Below are 21,570 nucleotides of genomic sequence, written 5' to 3'. Positions count from 1 at the left end.
GAGTTTAAAAGCTTTAATTCAAACAGCATTAAGTGATATTTCTTGACATAGATACTTAACCAAATGACTCCATGCCGTGTGAAATAGCTGCTAGTAGGTAGGCTGACAACCGCTAATAGAAATAGAAATGGTGAGAATGAGATACACTTTTTTTTATATAAACAACTTCAACATTATCTTTGGTTGCTTAGCACATGCCCTAAATATGCATACATACAAATTCTGATATAAATTAAAGACATTGCAACATTGTGTAGCCTCCTCCTGTCTTGAGAATGCATGTTGAAATACTTTCTCACAGATTCTAAAACATAAATATAAGTATAACCATAACAGTGTTTTAAAAGAATCACTTGACAGTGTCAGAAAAGCATAGCAGATGTGTGCCTGTGTCAGCTCCTTCTTTCTGGGGAGGGAAAGAATTATAGAAATGCCTTCACAGATTTGTGACCCTTTGTTTTGAATCTGGTCTTCTGCTGTCTTTTTTCTCACAAATCTTCTTAAACTTATAAACGTCTGGTTTACATTGAAGGGTGCTCCGCCCAAGTAGAAAGGGGGCAGATACCATGTTCCTTGCACCAAAAAAAGAAACATTTTCAGTGGCTTCCAAAGTGTTTAAGTCTGGTTATTTTATCAGATTTTTATGGATGAGTGGAGGTGGGACAAAATAAGTGGAATGTTTTAAAGTGCCAAGAGGTAATAAAAGAAAATGTCTTGGTCTTAAACAGAGCTTATCCTTTAGATGATAATACTATTTGTCTGTCATCAACCCTAGTAGAGTTGTGGTGCTGAGTGTCCCTTGACAATTAAGCGGCATTAAATTCACTGACTGGAGAAGGATGTAATTCAGAAGTTATGGGAGTGTTCAGAATATCCTTGAGAATCCAAAGTAATAAGCAGTGTTGCTACAAAGTAACACAAAAGAGTATTCAGATTACTTTTTTGTTTTGCAATCAATTTGGTATTTGGTTATTTAATCAAGTTTTTTAAATGAGCAAAGCTGGTTTTGTTAAAATTTTATTGGATTGGATTGACGTATTCGAACTGTTTCTGTTCCTTTTATACTTCTTGGAGGGTAGCTGCATACTAGTGGAAGGTATCCATCCTACGGTTGTGTTAGTGCGCATGTGTAGCTCAGCAAGCAAGATATGGCTGGGAGGACAGCCTTTACGTTGTGGAGGTAAATAATTAAGCATTGACTTAGTTAACTGGTTGCATGTTGAAACAATGTACTATAAGCTATACAAGCTCATGTTTTATTGTTTTCACAGAGGTATATGTGCACAATGTGCCTATGCCCAGTTTGCTGTCAGTGTCACGATTTGGTCTTGTCTGCTTTGTGTTCCTGTGTCTTGACCTTTGTTTTAGTCTGTTTCTCTGTCATGTTTGTAGTCTGTGTTATCAGATATTTAGTCTGCTTGGTCTGTTCTGTGTTTTGGGTTTTAGTCCTGTTTGTTTCTTGTCTTGTGTTCAGTCTGCCTGTTTCCTGTTCTGTTCAGTGGCCTGTACTACGGAGGGAGTTCAATCTACTCAGAGTTAACGCAGGGTTATCAAGCAAACTCAGGGTTGACAAACTCTGACTTCCAACACCAGTGTTAAACAGTACTACGACGGCAAATAAGATGTTAATTAGTTGAGTTGGTGTTAACTTAAAAATAATAAGAGTTTGTGCATATTTGCATAAAAGGGGCGTGTTCGGACGTTTTTTGCAAGGGCGCATGCTCCTTATTTTCCCCAGAAGAATGCACAATGATTGTGTCAGGATATGAGGAGTTTAAAGAGGAGTGTTAATGGCTAAATCTAATATCGTAGCGGCCGACAAAGCCAGGGAGCCTTGTTGGCATCACACTGAGTAAATTTGAAATTATCTTCACATTGTATATTGTAGGCTAATTCTCTATTATGTAGGCCCTATTTTATGGGCTCTTCTTTTATGTGTAATATGATTAAGATGTATATTATGTCCATTGTAATAATAATAAAAAAAAGAAGCGGAGAGGGGTTAAAAAAAAACTTGTATTCTCTGACTTTATTATCATACCTTGAAGAAAAAATTCAATTTTCAATATCACGCACGCAAGCTCCTCCCGCGGGCTGCCACCAAGTGGTGCAACCAGGAAGTAACAGAAAACTGCAATTCATCGAGTGGCCACTTGAGACTGGCTGCAGAAGGGAGTCAATCTCCATTGACCCCCATGTTAAAAAGCCCAACTTTACAGCAGAATAAAACATGTTTACAGCCTGGTTCAAAAAATGGTTTTAGGGCATATCACTAATTTTGCCCTTTGTGACAACTGTGAGGGTTTTTTTTTTTTACTGTTACGTCCCACCCTTTGGTGGCAACATGGGACGAACAACACCCCAACACTGACCCAAACTCAACACAAATAAACACCTTTAAAACAACCAAATCAAGGGAATTTATTAACATAACTAGACAATAAATTAAGAACACCAAAAACACAACACAAAAATGCCCCAGGTGGGAGGCAGCAAGGCTAGCAGTCCCAAATCAAGAAGGGTCCCCTCCTGACACATGCACAGCAGCTTTTAAAGCCCGCCTTCCAAGGCCAGGTGGACCTTATTCAGTAATTAGCTGGAGCACTCCCAGAGCAGAACTGAAGGACAGAAAACATGGACACAGCACAGGGAAATACATACAGCCGTAACATTACTCACCTGTTTAAATTATATTAAGCCTTAAAGTTCTGCATTACTACCCACATAGCAGTGACATTTGGCCCAGATTTGGCTTAAAGCTGGCACTGCTGGCACTGAGTCGGCACTGGCATAAGGCATATGAACCGAACATGGCCCAGGTGTGGCAGACAATGGCACCGCCTTTAAGGCGGCAAACAAGATATGGGCCAGTTGTTGAGCGTTGTATTTGGCCCAGATGTCAAATTAGAAATGTGGGCCACAGATGTATGACCGGTCTTGTCCCACAGTTTAATTTCAGATATTTTTGAGTAAGGTGCTAATAATTATTTAAAAGCATACTTCCATGACTTGTATGTGTAAACAAACAAATTTAAAAAAATTAGGCCCATGATGAGTTTTTTTTTTCTTTTTTAAAATACAAAATCTAGACACCTCCTCCACTATTTTTGTACCTTGCCAGTAAAAAAACCGTTTTAAGATTTATTTATTTTTTGTTAGGAATTAATTCAAATAATGTCATGATCCTGTAGGGATTTAGCTCCATTCAAGCCGTCTTGAAATGGTGATCTTCTGAAAAGGAAAAACTAATGGGAATTTAAATTCTGAAACAAGGCCCTGGAAATAGTAGGCGTTGACGTTCTGATGTCAATCAATTGAATTTATCAACGTATCCACTCAGTGTCGGCTGCACCAGGGCCGTGGACAGGGACGTCACTGGAACGAGCCAACGGTCGAGACTACCAAGAAAAAAGAGAGAGTGCTGACTCACTGCACTCACGGTCACGGACTAGTTTGGGGAATAGCAAGTTGCCCAGAGCACTGTGGCTACAAGCCAGCAAAGAAGTGGTGAGTGAGAAACAATAATTTCATGTTTATGAAAACGTTACTGTTTTAGTTATTACATTTGGTGTTAGCTCACAAAGCTAACATTCGGGAGAGGTCGGGAGTCTAGCTTGAATGTTACTGTAAGGATGGGGCTAGGCTAGGTATAAGCTAACGTTAGCTAGCTAGCTAATCGTCATAGGCTATTAAAAAGATGTTATTTCCGAGTAAGCTTGTGAAAAGTGCTATTTTTGGTTAACCTATTTTGCAATTAAATTTAGATAACATTAGAGAATGGTATTCTTTCAAGCTAAGTGATATGCCTTGATATAGATTAGCTAACGTTAACTTAATGTAGTTTTGAAAAGTAACGGCAGGATTTTTGAATTTAGCGGCATTTGGAGATGCGCGTGCAACCATCACGCCATGGCCGTGCAGCTCTCCTTTAAATTTCAAACACGCAGAAAAAATATTTTACGTATTACAAGATTATCTATATCAATGCAGTGTCACTAATCTTGAAATAATTTTGAAATAATTAGTTCAGCTCGAGTAGTTCATATGTCACCTGCTCTGCTGCGTGTGTAAGGTTGACTGACGTTAATACACACAGACATGAAGCCCCATCAATGGCCCATCCTCAACCTGGGGAAACACTGCTTGCTGTCTTTTAATACTAACGTTATTGGATTACTATTTCTTATTTGGGCTATTTGGGATTTTGGCTTAATGCATTATTATTTAAAAAAGAAAAAAGAATTCAATTTTAAAAGTTCAATAAATGCAGGATGTTCCCGAAGGCAGTAATTGTTTTAAATAATTGTGATCTCAATATTTACCAGATTAATTGTGATTATGACTTTTGCAATAATCGAACACCCTAATGTAATCTATATTTAATTGCAGAATAGCTTAGCTCTTGTCATTGATATTTCATTCTCATTTTAAGCTAAATAAATATATAACATAAAAAAATTGTAATTTGGTATATTCTTCTTTGTCTGTTTCAGGTTGAAGGACAAAAGTTTGAGGAAAGTCACGGTATGGAAAAGGCGTGGATGTACAATGATAGGGGCAATGCACGAAGAAGGGCATTAAAGACAGTCAGTAAACTGATTGAAAATGAGCTGGATAGGGGAGGGATGGTGGATGCCAATTTAGAGTTAGGTGATTGTGTTGATGATTCAGAAGAATCTGAGATGCTATTTAGTGATGAAGAAAGTGATCAGTGTCTTCATGTTGAGGAAAAGGAAGTATATGAAGAGACTGTAGCTTCTGTTGAGGATCTGCCTGATCTTGGAGAACAGTGCAGTCATAGTGATGGTGATTTGCGGAGCTCTCTGGCAGATTGGGCAGTTGAATTTGGTATTTCTCTAATAGCTCTGTCAGCGCTTCTCAGCATTCTCAAAATCTGCCATCCCTCTCTGCCAAAGGATGGACGAACACTGCTGAAAACAAAAACATGCTACAACATTAACAGTGTAGCTGGTGGTGTGTTCCACTATTGTGGAATTCTGAATTCTATCAGGAAAATTCTAGATAAAGTGTGGTCTACAGTGCCAGACGGACATGCTTTTAAACTGCAGTTGAATTTTGATGGTCTGCCGCTTTGCAAGAGTACTAGTACACAGTTTTGGCCAATTCTTGGTATGTTGCAAAGATACACCAAGAAACCAATGTTGATCGGACTGTTTTGTGGTACTTCTAAGCCAAATTCGTTGGCCGAGTATCTTCATAATCTGGTTCAAGAGTTGAAAATGTTGAAAAGTGGGTTTCTGTTCAAGCAGAAAACCTTCTTTGTGAATGTTGTTTCTGTTGTGTGCGATACCCCAGCCCGAGCCTTCATAAGAGGTGTGAAGTCACACACTGGATACCATGGGTGTGACAAGTGTCACCAAACGGGTGTCCGCAAATCTAATCGAATGACATTTCCTGAGGTCAATGCAAGGCGCAGAACGGATGACAGTTTTAGGCAAGCAGTAGATGAGGAACATCACATCCATCACTCGCCTCTTGCAGATGTTGGCATTGACATGGTGGCTTGTTTCCCATACGATTATATGCACCTGGTTTGTCTGGGTGTAATGAGGCGTCTCTTAGATTTGTGGATCAGCACCACTGGTCCTTTGCGCTGTCGCATTTCATCTAGTATAGCTTCCATGGTTACGGATAGACTTCTTGCTCTGAAAAATTACATTCCCAGTGAGTTTGCTCGAAGGCCACGGGCACTGGCTGAACGATGTAGGTGGAAAGCCACAGAATTCCGCCAATTCTTGTTATACACTGGTCCGGTTGTGCTGAGGGGTGTTTTAAAACCTCAGATCTATGACAGCTTCATGCTTTTGTCAGTAGGTGTGTATATTTTGGCAAGTCCAAAATATTGTATGGAGATGAACGACCTTGCTCACACTCTGCTGGTTTCATTTTTTGAACACTTTGGACAGCTTTATGGTGAAGAGTTTTGGGTTTACAATATTCATGGTCTGTTGCATCTCAGTGAAGATGTCAAAATACATGGCAATTTAGATCTTATATCAGCATTTCCCTATGAAAATTTCTTAGGAAAACTTAAAAAATTGGTTCGGGGGCCATGCAATCCTTTGACTCAGGTGTTACGCAGATTATCAGAAATGGAAAATGGCAGCTACAGTCCAGATGTTAAAGAGGCAACTCAAAAACTGGATAAAGAGCATATGGGCGGGCCAGTGCCAAAGTGCTTCTCACAACATGTTCGTCAATTTAAATATTGGCTATTGATGATATAGTTGGGAAGCCCAATGAGAGAGATTCTTGTATCAAAGTCGATAACAAGTTTGTTTTAGTCCGAAACATTGTTGAGGATAAAGGAATTGTGTACCTTGTGGGTAATGAATATAAACAGGTGGAACATTTCTTTAAATATCCAATTGACTCAAAAGAGTTGGAAATTTATGTGGTTTCCAACCTCTCCACCAATATCAAGTGTTTTATGATTGAAAAGAAGCTACAGAAGTATGTAAGATTACCATTTCGAAACAGATTTGTTGTTGTTCCACTCTTGCATTGAAACTAGTAACCCTGAAGTTGCTCTTGTATTTTAGTTGGCTATGGAATTTATGTAGTCATGGTTGCTTATTTTCAGATGTTTCATATTGTTGTCTTTGACAACACAAATGAGGTTGAAGTTGTGCCTTCAGTCTGGATAGAAAATGGAGAGTGTATGTGGCCTCCAAATAAAATTGATGTGGCAAAAGCTGTAAAATCTCAAGAATGTCCTGGAGATGGATGGATGCCCCATAAGGCCAGAATTATCTTCACATCACGTAAGTTAAGTGTTATCACCTCTACCTTTTAAATTGATCTAATGATAGATCATAATATCACTTAAATTTACTTTTTTTCCCTGTATTTTGTTTTTCTAGATAACTACAATGAAGCAAGGCTTAAACTACCTCAGGCTGTCGATCACACTGACCTTGGAAGTGACGGAGGGGACTTGCCAATTAAATTTAAAAGAAAAAGAATGTATGTTTTTTGTTTTTTTATAAATCTGCAGCAGTGTTTCCCGTACGTTCATTTATTTGTGGCGGCCCGCCACAATATCAACGCTGACTGCCACACATTGATTTTAGATTATTTTTTACTAAGCCTATTTAAAATCGTATTTGATTGCAGAGCGCCGTAGCGCATTAATGCAGCACTTTCTCTCACTCGTCCCTCTCTCTCTCTCACTCACCTGTACCTCTCTCTCTCTCCCTCTCTCCCTCATGGAACACAGCTGCACAAATTATTATTATTATTATTAGCAAGCATGTAAGGAGCCTAGCTAATAAGGAGAGCTAAGTTAATGTTATAAGCAGCTGGATTTTCGAGACTAGCACGCTGTATATAGCTGGTAGTCAATATGCATGCACTCGCGCACACATACTGTTTCTTAAAATTATTAAATGTGTTTTTAGACGCAAGAATATTCTTTTCCCTGGGGAAGACGATGACGAGATGGAAAGCACCCTGAAAGTCACATTGCCCAATGCTCCAAAGATCCCTAGGCAGTACAAAACTCCTACATTAAAGCCAGGGAAGCAAGGCCAGAACCTCCAGCCAAGTGGCAACAGCAGTCCTGACTTCCCACCAAGTGGCAACAGCAGTCCTGACTTCCCACCAAGTGGCAACAGCAGTCCTGACTTCCCACCAAGTGGCAACAGCAGTCCTGAGCCAAGCCCAAGTCAGCACTCCTGTACTTCCAAGTTTCCTTCAAGCTGTCACACCAACACTGAGAACCGGACGCCGAGGCACGCCAGCACCGAGAGCCGCCGGACGCCGAGGCACGCCAGCACCGAGAGCCGCCGGACGCCGAGGCACACCGAACGATCTATACTCCCATCAAGGCACCCCGAGGCACACCAGACCAGGGAGCAGACATCCAGTCTGCAAACTTGTGAGTATTCAATGATGTTTGTTACATTGTATGAATTCTTTATTTGGCTAAATGGTTTCTTCAGATAATGAGGAAAATAAGACTTCCAACATTAAGTATACACAGATGACTAACAGAGGTCAGATAAGACTATCAGTTCGGTGGCTTAACTAGTTTTATACTGTTTCTAATCTATCTTTCTTGCTTGTTTTCTTCTTAGCCCTTCTGCGTAGTATATTAACAAAACAGGAAATGATGATGGACCAACTGCGCATCATCTTTAAGACCCTACAGGGTATGAAAGCGACTGATGAGGCAGAGATAGGCCTGGATCGAAATTTGTTGCCCGTCAAAGACGTCAGTTCTCTTCAGAACCTGGAGGAACAACTGCAGAGTATTCCTGACCTCCAGAAACAGTTGGTATGTTGGCATATCAAATACAGTGACATATTTCCTACTTAGCTGGCTAGCTTTTATTTTCCTTAAATTCTCTCATGAAAACCTGACCAGGTACCCGCAGGGATTTAAAAGTAATAAAAAAGCATTTAATTTTTTATGATCAAAACACTATATACAAAAACAAAAAAGGAAATACTATTTAAATATCAGGGATGTGATTTTTCTGGATTAATCCGGAATTCCTGATTTTCCGACCTGAAAATATGACCCGCATGAATCATGCAGATCTGTAATAAAAACAATTTAAACAGGAGCTCACTGAGTGAAATGGAAAGGATTTGAGGACATCTACAGGCTGACATGTGTAAAGTTTTCTTCCTGTACAGTGTGTACCACAGTCGCTCTCGCGCATCAGTAGTACGTAACGTGTTGGGCAGTAATACTGCAATATTACTTTTCCGGGTAAAGAGTAATGTAAGGGATTACTACTTCCAAAACAGTTATATTATTACAGTTACTAATCCAAATAACACTGCGCTACTGAACGCACCATCCCTGTCGTGAATGTGCGACCGCGCTGCAGCTCAGTGGCACCGGCCCTTCTGCATTTCAAGTCAGCTGTTAGCCAAGAAGCTAAAGGAAAAGTGGAGAACAGGCAGAGAGAGGTATTTTCGACCGCTGTAAATAACTTTATTGCCATTATTGTGTCACAGTCTAAGATGCAAAGAACATTGCCGTCCGTTGTAAACCTTGTGCGACCAGCAAAAAGTTTTTGACCGCGAACAATTCTGCATTTATACTTAAGCTAATTGAAGCATCAGCTAAAGCAACACAGCAACGTGAAACTCAGAAAGAAACTCCGGCCGCTGCCAGTGATGCTTGGACTCATGCGGTGAGAGTGGCGTTAATCACCCAGTAAAAGAGAGTAGCTAATATTACTTTTTTAAGGAGTATATGCTAAGTAACTAGTAAGTAGCTGTATTATTTCTGAACAACACTAAGTTGACAGTAAGATCGGATAAATTGGGTATGTTTTGATTATTGCTTGTTATAGGCTATCTAATGTTTACTTTGACTTTGTTGTTGATTGATCAATCACCTAGACTATATAGCCTACACTTTGCTGTATGAATGGTAGCTTTTTAAGTCCTTATGTTTTGGCAAGTTTTAAATTAATTTTTTGTGAATGGTTGCGACAAGGTTTGTAAGGCCTTTTCAGACGGCTTTGATCCGCGTGGTCGCTCTGCACTCAGGCAAACGAGCACTCCACGAGGTAACCATGGCAACGGCTTCTGTGTAGCTGGCACGAATCCCGTGAAACTGTCGCGGCTCGTCTCACGCGCCCGCCAGAGTTGAAATGTCAAACTTTTCCCTAAAGTTTATCAACAGAGACTGATCAGCTGTTTGATCTGAGTTTCCTGAATAATATTACTGTTTCTTTAACAATTAGGCCACCAGGTCTTAAACAGGCAACAACCTTTGCTGCTGTCTCTTATTCATTAAAAATAATCTATCAACTACTGAACTAATCTTAAAGTTTAGTGTGATCGTGGAGTGTGCACAAATGTATATTAAAATTTAAGTACCTGGTAAAATCCATACTGATTTTCCATTATATCCTTCATACTTTTGCCAGTATGGCTGTTAAATTGGCATTAAATTTCATTCTAAGTGGTATTACAAAGGTCTTTAAAAGTCTTAAATTTAATTTGGACAATCTTGGGGTACCCTGCTTAAGCACAGTGTAACATGTTTTTCATGTGGGTTTATATATTTTAAAACTAACTTTAAAGGACAAAACCAGCCTTAAATTTATTTTCCGTCAACTGCCATAATCATAAATGTATGCTACAAGTGTTTGTTGCAAAACTGTACTTTTTTTATGTTGAAACAACATTCTTCCTTGTTGCCTGAAACTTAAAGGTTGCCATGATAAGTAAATCCATCAAAACTAAGCAGCTAGCTACAGGAACACCACTTACTTATGCTATACATTCTATCCATTACTTAAAATACGTAAATATGAAACCATTGCTGGGGGGAAAAAACTAATTAAGAAATATGATTTCAGGTGAACACGCTGGCTCTCAAAGGGGGGACTGACATTCGTGAGTGTGTTTGGAGGATTATGCACGCAATGATTACAAACTCCTTGGCGAAGAATATCAACATGAGAGGAATAAATGGAAAGATTGGCTTTCAGCGCCTACAGATAAGAGATGTTGTGATTGGTAAGTTGGCCTTCATACCAACATTGGCATGTATATGTTTAAGAACCATTAACAGTTATATAACTTGATAGTTCAGGGTCTTAAGAAGGAAGGAAGGAAAGCAGGGATGGACAAGATGAGGAAATGTGAAGGAAAGTAGAGGAAAGGAAGCAGGTGAGAAAAGTGAAGGAGCTGAAAGGAGAAGACAGGAAGAGAGATGAGGGTAGGGGTGGACAGGAGAAGGGTCATTAGAGGACAGTAGAGGAAGAGAAGACGGGTGAGGTGATGAGGAGAGGAAATACCGTGATTTATCTTTTATTGGAATAGATACAATAGGACTTATTTAGAGATAATTGATTCGGGCAGGGGAAATTGAGAATGGCTGGTTGCTTTAAAAGAAAAATTCCCTTAAACTGAACCAACGCCCTTTTGACAGACATTCTGGTGTGATATCTACATGCAGAGACCATAATTTTGCAGATCAGTTTAAGTAGAAAGCCATAGGCAGCCATTACTGGTTCATATTGTACTCTGTCCTTTAAAATCCTGTAGTCACAAGTTAATTGTGTGTGTGTTTTTTTTTTTTAGCTGCTGTGAGGCGTAACCGTCTGACATCTGGGGCCACGGACCAAGAAATAGATTCCACCATCAAAAGATGGCTTCATCTGGCTCCGGATAGGGATGGTGGCAGGAGGGAGAGGATGAGGAGAAAAGAGCGTGAAGAGAGCAGGACAGCAGTAAACAATTTAATGAACTGAAACATGGCATAGACATGTGTGCAGAGTACAACGGGTTCATGTACTGAAACATAGCATGGATGTTCAGAAGTTGTTTTTTGTCAAGTGTTTCACAAGTTTACAAGTGCAAAACCGAACTGAATTTCAGCTGGAACAGCGGGAGGCCAGGACTGTGTTTGTTATCCTGGACGAAAGTTGTGTGCAGAGTACAACGGGTTCATGGACTGAAACATAGCATGGATGTTCAAAAGTTGTGTGTGTTTTACAAGTGCAAAATCTAACTGAATTTCAGCTGGAACAGCAGGAGGCTGGATCCGTGTTTGCTAACCTGGACTGGGCTAAAACACTTAACCTGGTCTGGATGTTGTGGGAAATAAATACCATAATTTCTGTGCCGGACAGATCCTCACGCCAAACTATGTTCAAAAATCTTTTATGTACAAGTGTTTTGTACAAGAATTTCCTATTTGTCTGTACATTTTTACAAATGCACTGCTGACGTGGGGGGGTTGAGGTGAGAGGAGATAAGTGGAGGAGGGGACTGGAAAAAAGAGAGGAAGAGATTGTCTGGCAAATAAAATTTACAGTTTTGAAAATGGCTTGATGTGGAAAAATCAATAAATATTTTTCATAAAACGTCTGTATTGAGGCTTTTTTTTTTGTTTGTAATCTGGGCCAAATACGGCAACTGTATAAAATTAAAGTGGCATGGTGAAGGTTTAGTTGAGGCTGACATGTGGAAACAGTGCAAAAATCAGGTATGGTCCAAAATAGGGCCAGCTATAGTCATACAGTGGGCTGAGATATGGCTATATCATGGGCCATATGTGGCCCGTGTTCTAGCTACCAGATATGGACCACTTGTGGACCGTAATTCATTGATGTATCTGGGCCGAGTCTAAGTGTGTTGTGTGGCCCGTCACTGGGCCAGACCAGTTTTGCTATGTGGGTAGGGGCGTGGCTGCTTTCATTGACAAGCTCCTCTCCCCGCTGTAAATCCTAGCACTCGGTCCGCCGTCTGTTAGCCTCACTCAGCTAATACACAGAACTCTGAGGCTCACCCTGTTGGAGCCGTGTGGACATTTCTACATGCAGATACCGGATGAATAATGGCAGGCTGTGCAGTTTATTGGCAAAAGAACTTCCAGGAAGTCCGTGTTCTAGTTGGTGAGTGAAATTAGTTAAAGACTCAGCAAGAAGAGAGAAGCCAAAATTTATTAGATTAACGTTAGTGTTAGACATTAGGGTGATAATGCTTGGAAATACAGTACAGGCGTCTGTATGAAGTTGTAAAGTAAAGGCTCAGCTAAACATCTCTGGCTCAGCTCTCTTAGCTGACGTTATGTTATCGGTAAAAAAAAAAAAGGGCAATGTTAGATTTACCTACGTCCTGTAACGGAGTTGCTGTTCAGTTAGATACTAGTCAGATACTATTACAAGTGGCTGCACTTGATCCCTGAACATGAAGGGTTTAAAGGCAAAGAGCCGAAGGGGGAGCAGCTGCAGAGTTCTGCCTGAAACTGTCACACCTGCTTGCCGAGGACAGCCATGCACCTCCGACTATAACGTTACTGTTTAAAAACGGTATACTATTCTTAGCGAGGTTCATCAGTGGGGATGATTGAAGTACTATATTGAAGGACGTTTGTAGTCATCAATAAGTTATTACACTTAGTAGATGTAGCATTCCTTGAGATTCAGCAAACAATCTGAGGTCATAACTGCGTTTGATCAGCAACGTTTATGATAAGGAGCTTAAGAGGTGGATGAATAATTCGGCACAACAGATGTTGTAGGCTACCTACAGAGATTTGCATCCACCTTTTTGTCAGCATATAATGAGCGGTGTGCCTGCAGACAGGTAGCTGGGCTGTAACTAGAGCGATGGTTAAGTTAAGGCAAGAAATTAGGTGTGTGAGAGCCGCCCCTGAGTTTGTTTGGTGGATTTGAGTTTGCCAAAAAGGGAGTACAGTTCAATAAGAAATATAAAATAAGATCCTTATAATAAACGTTCAATAAGATCTGACTTGAGTAGTCAACAGGTGTCTAGCAGCATGGATTATTATTGCACATATTAGTAAACAGCGTATTTCACATTGCCACCCCTTATTACTGTTACATGCCAGAGAGGTTATCATGCTGAAGCGATCTCAGTAGCTTTATGGCACTGCTTAGAAGCTGCTTAACTGTCTTCCCATTGTTGTCTTTACAGGTGCTAAAGGAGCTGATTGCAGAACCCTCCAGATGTGATTAGCTGTGTCCAACTCTTCAGGAAATAACAACCCGAGGTTCCAGCTCTTCAGCTCCTGCTTTGCGAAGCCTTTTCTTTTTACTCACAAAACCCGAACACAACTGATGTGAAATTATGACACTAGGTTGTTATCAACAGATTCAGATAAAGAATTTCCCCTCGGGGATCAATAAAGTATTTCTGATTCTGATTCTATCATTATAATAACTCTTACAACACATTATTTCAAGTCATACAAACCTACTTTTACATTTGTTATTGTTTGTTTTAATATTGATCTTTTTATGAATGCAAGACAAGAGTTTAAATTGTTAAACTATTCCTTGCGTATTAGGAATACTTTGTCATAAAATTGATCAGACTAATTGAACATAATAAAATCACATTCATCATCAGTTTCCTATGTTAATTTTAAATAGGGTGATCTAAACTCAACAATATATTATAGTTAACAGTGGCAAATGAAAATATTAAGATGGTATGTTAGTAGAAAGTAAAAAATGAAAGGTTGATGTTATATACTGTTTTATTTTGACATTTCTTTAAGAGACAAATGTGACATTGACTGAGAAGTTACTCAGGTGTGAAAAACAAAGAGTTATCTGCACACTGAATAGTTTTGAAGCCCTGTAGGAGGTGGAATTTATTGCAACCTCTGAGATGGTCTTGCGTGGCTTACATTGTATAGATGTATAGATTATTTACTACATGTGCATTCAATTAGCTCTGAGACCTCAGAGTTTGCAAGGTCACAATAAAAAACACCTAGTTGGATTCATAATTACTCTGTGCGGATCATTCTTTGTTTCAGCACTTACCCACAGGATGGTTTCGATGTGCACACATTTGTCTGTGTTTAAACTAGACTTAGACAGCTAATTAACTCAAAACACCTCCAAATTTTCTGAAGCCTGTAATCTCTGTTTGGTTCTGGTGCTCATAGTGAACTTTTCCACAGTATTCTAACTTTTTAGATGATCCTCTAAAAGATGCCTCATTGTATTAATGTTGACAGAACTATTATGTCACATACGTGGGAGAAAATGGAACATGGGAGACAGTCTTTAAATGTTTTTGTTTTGTCCTTTTAAGACAGACAATTTTATATCAGCTGTCAAATGTCCAGAAGCCAAAACTAGTAACTTTATTTTAAATTCAAAGTTTAAGCTTTCAGTAGCAGATGTGGAGGCGAGATCCTCAACAAGAATCTTGTGACAAATAAAAAAAAGTACCTTTCTCTCTCAAGTGTCCTATTCCAGACAATAACCACACACAGCCCTGCCGACAGCAGCAACGTTACTCAAAATAACGGTGTGGGGAATTAATTAAAGTGATGGCAACCGTGGTTAACGTTTCACAAGTTATACAGCTTCCATCATGTAACTAAGGACTCTACCACTAGCTTATTATGTTTAATACAAGTTAAATAATCAGGTGACATCCAAATAAACGACTCGTAACTACGGTTATGTAAAAGGGTTAAATTATTTGTTTGTGATGTAAGTAAACTTAAGGTAATTAATAACTGATTCATAGTTAACTGTTAGGTTGGTCTCAACAAAATCTAGTGTTGCAAAATAACGTTACCACATTTATATATTAAAAAGCATTTAAAACCTTGTTTAGTATAATGTCAATAACAGATATGTGAGTTATTTTAATATTTTCCTGTGTCTTACCTTGACTGTGAGCTGGTAACAATACGGCCACAGGTTCCAACCTCCACAGTACAGCATCGTGGATGCAGAAGCTACCTCTGCTAACGTAGAGTAGCATATACCATTAGCTCCTTAGCGTGAGCTAACTCGGTCACGCCGAGCTAGGCAGGAGTGGTTTTCCGCCATCACTTCTTGTAAAACTGTCAATATTTGAAATCTACACAGTTGATTTCTCACCTCAAAACTTCTCATAAGAGGATTTAGTGATGAAATAACGTATGAAAATTGTAAATTATAAAACTTTCTGCTGCTGCCCTCTGTCAGGTGCGCGCAATGATGACGCAGTGAAAAGTGACCATTCTCTCTGACCAATCAGCCGTTTTTTTCAAGTCACATTTTAGTATCGCCTCAGCTCGCTTCGAACTTCGACGGAGGTGATGCGAAAATATATCTGGAAGCAGGTACAGGTACAACTTTTCCACAATGGAAAACCACTGTGGTGTTGTCCTGCGCCATTATGTTGCTTCATTGGACATTATGTAGGTCACGTAAATTACAGTGACTGAGATTGGAGAAGCTGTAGTGTTAGTTACCCTTTCCAAAAGGATGAAAACCAACTCTGTTGGTTTTATTGTACTGCATTTTGTTAGCTGTGGTGTTCACATACAGCTTCACATAAGAGGCAGAATAGTGGCTGTTGCAAGCAACAGAGAAAACAGGTGTGTTGTTCACAGCCGGTTAAAAAGGCTATAAAAAAGTGATTTATTAACAAGTGTTTTATTTGAAAAACAACATAGCCCCTTAAAATATCGATTTTAGTTTCATGGGTATAGGAGATTTTATTATTGTATATTTCTCAAACACAATAATGAGTGAGTCAGTACATTTAAAGGTAGAGAACATGGATAACATAACTTTTTTGGTAATACAAAAGTACTCTAACAAGTTACTTTTCTCAGTAGGTAATGCTGTAACATAAATTAATTTTGAATGGAAGAAATCTTGTAATGTAAAAAATTACTTTTAAAGGTAACGTTACCCAATACTGGTAATAAGTAACAAAAGGTGAAACATGAACCATAACAGCACACTGACATGCACACATGGGTTTTCACTAGTTGGTGGTGGGCTACTTTTTAGTAAAACAAAATGTTTATATTTTCTGTGGGTGTTTTTTCTGCGTCCTTCTGGTAATTCTTGTTAATTGCATTTTGTGATAATAAGAATGAACATCTCCATTTTGTGAGTTTCTGCAATTTTCAGCAGACATGGTCAAACTGAAAGAATTACATCTTAGTCTTTTACATGAAAATAATCTAATCTAGAACCACTAAGATTAGTGAATTGACTCAAATAACAGAAAAAAAAAATAAACTAAGAAAAGAGCTAGTGTATTCAACTTCTGGAAGTTCTTTATCAGTGTAATTTTTTACAGCTGACATACAGTTTTTAAATATTACTGCTACCTGTCCCAAAATGACAATTTATCCAGCATAAACATGTTTTATGTTTTTAGTACATATGCATGACCATAATGATAAAGAAGTTTATTTACAGTAAGAGCATTGGTCCACTGAACTCTCAGGGAACACTGAGACCCCAAAGACAAAGCATCAGGTTCCTCCATCTAATAACTTGTGGACAATTGCCTTTTACAGTTTATTGGGAGGATCTTGTAATGTTTATATAATATAGAAATATTTCAGTTCCCTTTCAAAGCAGTAACTCACCTGCGTTTATTCAATCCCCAAAGAATCTTCAGCTGCTGTAGAGGTGGAGAGACAATGATTGGTCTGTCACAGAGAGAGATAGTGGACTGGTGGTCCCCCCATCTGAGACCTTGATTTCAGCTGCAATGGATCTTCAGTCGTTGATGGTTGGGCTTATGGAATATGTTAAACACTTAACCAAACCTGCCCCGAACTGAACTGAACCAAGCTCAACTAAACTGAGCTGATCTGAAACCTGTCAGAACCTGAAGTGGGTTGGGCATAAAATGCAAAACAATGCAATGTGATGTCTGGTTCTTGTACATGCTGGTTATACATTGTGTAATCAAACTGTGATGCTCTGTCTGTTTATTTTGTGATGAAATATTGTAATTTATTTTTATTTTGTGATGAAATAGTGTGATTTATTTTTAGAGTACCTTCTTTAGAGTAGTGCTAATTAGCAGAGTTTCAGGAGCGGGACCACACATCAACCACGTCATCGCCAGCATTTCCATAAATACCCACACGTCCCAGCCCCTCTTCTTCGCTCTCGCATTCTGCATCCCACCCCCTCACCCCTTTCTCTGTCTTGCCTCCTGATCTCCTTCTTCCTCTCCATAGGGTTATAGAGGGTCCGTCGTGCCCAGGTACTACGACGGATTTTCCTTTCGCAACTTCCCCACAACGCTTTTGATGTCTATTCAGCAACTGGAAGCCTTGTACATCTTTTTCGATCGTGAATAAATCATTAAATCATATCTGTTGATAATGTGGTCTTTGCTAGTGAATTAACTATTCACAGAAGCATTGTTGGCCTCTGTCAATCCACACAGACTCAGAGACACTTGCATGTGACACCTGTCAACACAGGACCACCTGAGATTTTTAATGCTCCAACAATGATTGACCAAGACCACCAGTTTTGCTATGCTCTTTCTGACTTCACCATAAGCTTCACAACAGTGTTGTCTAAACAGATTTATGTCTCTACAGTGTCATTATTACATTTTTATAAATACGTACACTCAACAACAACTCATTGTGAGGTGTCCGTATATAACTAGGGCCAGGCGATATGGTCAAAAATGTTATCACGATATTCTTACACTTACCATACAATGGATCATTTAACATAACATTCAAAACAATTATGATAAAGTTTCAACAAACATGCATAAGTACAATTAAGTAAAATCTCTTTTTCTCTCAGTCCCTTTTCCTCAACAAAATAAATAGCTTAATAGAAACATTAAAGGGGCATTATGTAGTTTTCAGCGGCCACTAGCGGTGCGGTTCTAAGATTGCAACCAGGTGTGTGCTCGTACGCGTGCTTGCTTGAAGTCATGAGCAAACATAGTCCGAAACACAACCACTTTCATACAGAAATACCACAATAAACACAGGAACACCAGCATGCAGGCTGTGGCTTTTCTCCAGACATGTTCAGGCTCTGTTACTTCGATGTTCCCGTCTCAGAGGCAGATCAACACCGGCACCATACCTTTCATTCAGCGCAGCAAGCTGCATATCGGCACAATCCTCCCGAAAAAAGGCAGAGTGAAAGCGGCTATAGACAGGCAGGGAGAACAGACAGAGCTGGAAACACAGGTCCACTGCAACGTTACAGTAATAGTTTCATCAGCTGCAGGCTGCTCGTTACATGATCACGGTACATTTACTACATGTAGCCGACATGCTACATCGTTAGCTCGCCTGCTGCTTTTCAGTAACTATCTTTATTATCTGTGTATCTTTCACTGGAGGCTCAGCAATGTCAGCACAGCTACATGTATTGGATGATAATGAAACAGTTAGTGAGCTGGAATGGATATTATAACGAGACTGTGTCACACTTTATAACAATTAGACCGCAGTAAGTAACCTTACTGTAACTAGTGTTGTTGTGACCGTTTTGTTGTAGTGTTTTGTTCAGCGACTGAGAGGTGGAGAAGCTGTTTACCTGAGTATTGGTAAAACCACAATAAAGCTAAACTGAACGTTACGAAGCAAACAGCGGCGGGTCCGAGCTACTGTAGCCTTAGCTGGCTGCTCCTGGCTGCGTAACTATAGGCTAACGTTAGTAAACAATTCGCTCCACATTTGTTTTTTGCCATTACATCCTTTCTTGCAGGCTAAATCAACAGTGGTACACAGGATAGTAACATAGGTGGCGTTAGTTGGCGAGCTAAGGTGACTTTCTCTGTGTTTCTCCAGCTTTACTAATGCTCACTTTGTTCTTACTCGACATCATCTGAACCTGTTTGGTCTAATGGGCTTCAGCGCATAAACCTTTTTTGTGGTTTTGTGTCCTTACGTGGAGTCGGTTGTTTTATGGTGTTAGTGGACTGCATGTCGTTACCCAGCAAGCAATAGCCGTCATTTCACCGTTTAGGTTTACTATAGACCTGATTTAGTCCGGCTATGAGTAACCCACTTCTAGCCGCAATAACTTTAAATGTGGTTACATGACGTTTTTGCCAAAATAACTTGCAATGTGTAAGATATTCCATCATTTAAGCAAGGTCTACAGTGATTACAAAGTTTTTTGTTTCATTTCTTTCACATGATTTACGTGCAGCCTGTGCGTAGACACGATTTAGCTCGTAGACAGACTGGCTATTTGTAGCCCACTTTTAGTCAAAAAAGTAAAAAATGATTAATAGTGGTTTTTGCCCTGGCAGCACGTGAGATGGATGATATCCCATTATTTTTGCAATGTCAATAATATCAACAAGATATTAAGTGTCATTAAAATGACATGGTCTATCTGTAGCCACAATTTAGCTCTTATTTGGACAGGCTACGTGTAGTCTGTTTTTAGCCCACCCGGCGAAATAGAGGCAATCAGTGGTCTAATATCAATGGCTTGGCTTGCCCTGTTTCAGTCTCCATGTGGTAGTGCAAGTACCACATGGACAGCATATGTACCTGTATTTTTATGGAGAAGCACGTCAGCCAGATGCTACTCTGTATGTGTGGTTTTCCCTTTGAGTTTCTATTTTTTCTGTCCTCCTTGTGTGTCTCAATCTTTAAAAATGCATCTCTGTTGTGATCCCAATATTTAACATGTTCAGAGTGGCAGTTTAAAATGTATGGCTGACTGAAAACAATATTGACACACTATAGCTACTTCACTTGGCTACGCTCCACCAAAAACATGCAAAGAGTGCGGACGAGAGCGTATCACTGTTAACAGCAGACTCTCAACAGAGCCGGTGGCAGCAATTATATTTTGATATGATTTGATTTTCTGTGATTAAGCAGATAAGAATTTTGATGTTTGATTAAATATGTTACAGGCAAGATGTGACATAAAATAAACAGGATGAGAAAGATTGAAAGGCTACAGTATCAAAGATTCTGTTATAGTACAAAGTGTACTGGCTGTATCTGCTATACTGCAAGTCTTAGCAGGCATGAGGAGAGAGGAAGCCAGACTCAGAAATAACAGGAAGTAGACATACAACTACCACTACTGCAACCACCACTTCCAGCTAAATTCTTGACTTCTGCCATTTCAGCTGGTTGTACCTTTTCTGCTCCAACTCTAAAGCCGCCCAGACAACTTCTACAAATGTAACTACTTCTACTACTATTAGTATTACTGCTGTACTGCTGCACGTCTACTACTACAACTACTTCCACACTGCTGTTACTTTTACAACTGCAAATATTACATATGTGGAAGAATATAAGTCAATGCATTTACTGTACTTTATATCTAAGTAAAATTTTGAGGTAATTGTACTACATTTACTCCATTTATTTGACAACTATAATTGAATAGTTTTATAGATTCTACAACATACTGTATGATCAGTTTATAAAATATGCATTGTTAAAGATTAATCTACCTGTCACCAGCTGTAATACTAAACTTCTGCTTCCATAATACTTACAGGACTTTACTTTTGCAGGACTTACTAACTTGAAAATTTGTATTTTGTTTACATCAAGGTTGCTTCTTCCTTCCACTACTGCTTGACGTTAATGAAGATCTGAAGCGCTCTCCTCAAAAATAATGATAAACACCTTTATATTTAAATGCAATTAAACAAAGGATGAGCTGTTAAAGAGGAAAAAAGAGAGGAAGGGAGGGAGGTGAAATCCTGAAATGGAGAGAATGAGGCATAGAGGGGGGTAGCAGAGTGATGAGGGGTTCAAGTGTAAGTGGGGTCATGGGTTTAGCATTGCTCAGTCATGTTCTCATGGAGCGTCCTTACAGGCGGGCGGTGCCAAGTTAAGCCTCACGCTTTATGTAATGTTTGAGAGGTGGAGTGCCGAGCTCTGCTCAGAATCAAACCCGCCTTTGTTTAACAAAACACCCACTAATCTGTGACGTTGGAATATCTTAGGTATCTATTCTGATGGAATCGGACGCGGTCAGGTAAACTCGATGCACCCACAATGTTTTGACAGATTCCAAGGTAACTGAGGTATTTTGATGAAAGGCGGAGCAAAATATTTTGATAAGCAGGATGCTGTGATCCAAAATTAATAGCATTTGTTGGTCTTCAGCTTTCTGTTGCTGGATTGATTTGTGAAAAAGTCATGGTTCTGTTCAGGCCCATCTGAATAACATAATCATTACATCAAAGTTCACTGTGTATTTAACTGGTATTTAGAAATTATAAAACTGCTATTAAAGATGCATGGCAAGTTTTCTGAGCTCCACGTGTGCTGAGTGTGCATGGTCTGACACAAAATGGCAGTGGTTCATAGCT

The 21,570-nt window shown here is 39.4% G+C and overlaps 1 protein-coding gene across 1 annotated transcript; it reads left to right on the top strand.

The window, feature by feature from the left end:
* Positions 1–3,319: 3,319 nt before the first annotated feature.
* On the top strand, positions 3,320–13,666 carry LOC119888442. The gene is made up of 8 exons (XM_038698997.1): positions 3,320–3,507; positions 4,494–5,724; positions 6,885–6,987; positions 7,422–7,900; positions 8,100–8,299; positions 10,350–10,509; positions 11,077–12,392; positions 13,438–13,666. The coding sequence occupies exons 2-7, from the start codon at positions 4,527–4,529 to the stop codon at positions 11,244–11,246; spliced, it is 2,310 nt and encodes a 769-aa protein (XP_038554925.1). The 5' UTR covers positions 3,320–3,507; positions 4,494–4,526; the 3' UTR covers positions 11,247–12,392; positions 13,438–13,666.
* The last annotated feature ends 7,904 nt before the right edge of the window (positions 13,667–21,570 follow it).

Source organism: Micropterus salmoides, unplaced genomic scaffold, assembly GCF_014851395.1.
Source record: "Micropterus salmoides isolate LMB-PRFRI ecotype aquatic unplaced genomic scaffold, ASM1485139v1 Ms_hic_scaffold_5, whole genome shotgun sequence".
NCBI lineage: Eukaryota > Metazoa > Chordata > Actinopteri > Centrarchiformes > Centrarchidae > Micropterus > Micropterus salmoides.
Note: the sequence above shows the minus strand (reverse complement) of the source record. Positions and strands in the feature narration are given on the sequence as shown.

What these genes read in the sequence shown, in the direction of transcription:
- LOC119888442 (XM_038698997.1), top strand. Translation starts at nt 4,527, where the DNA reads ATGGAAAAGGCGTGGATGTACAATGATAGGGGCAATGCACGAAGAAGG. An exon ending in CTGACCTCCAGAAACAGTTG is followed by an intron (nt 8,300 to 10,349) that starts GTATGTTGGCAT and finishes ATATGATTTCAG; the next exon opens with GTGAACACGCTGGCTCTCAA. An exon ending in GATAAGAGATGTTGTGATTG is followed by an intron (nt 10,510 to 11,076) that starts GTAAGTTGGCCT and finishes TTTTTTTTTTAG; the next exon opens with CTGCTGTGAGGCGTAACCGT.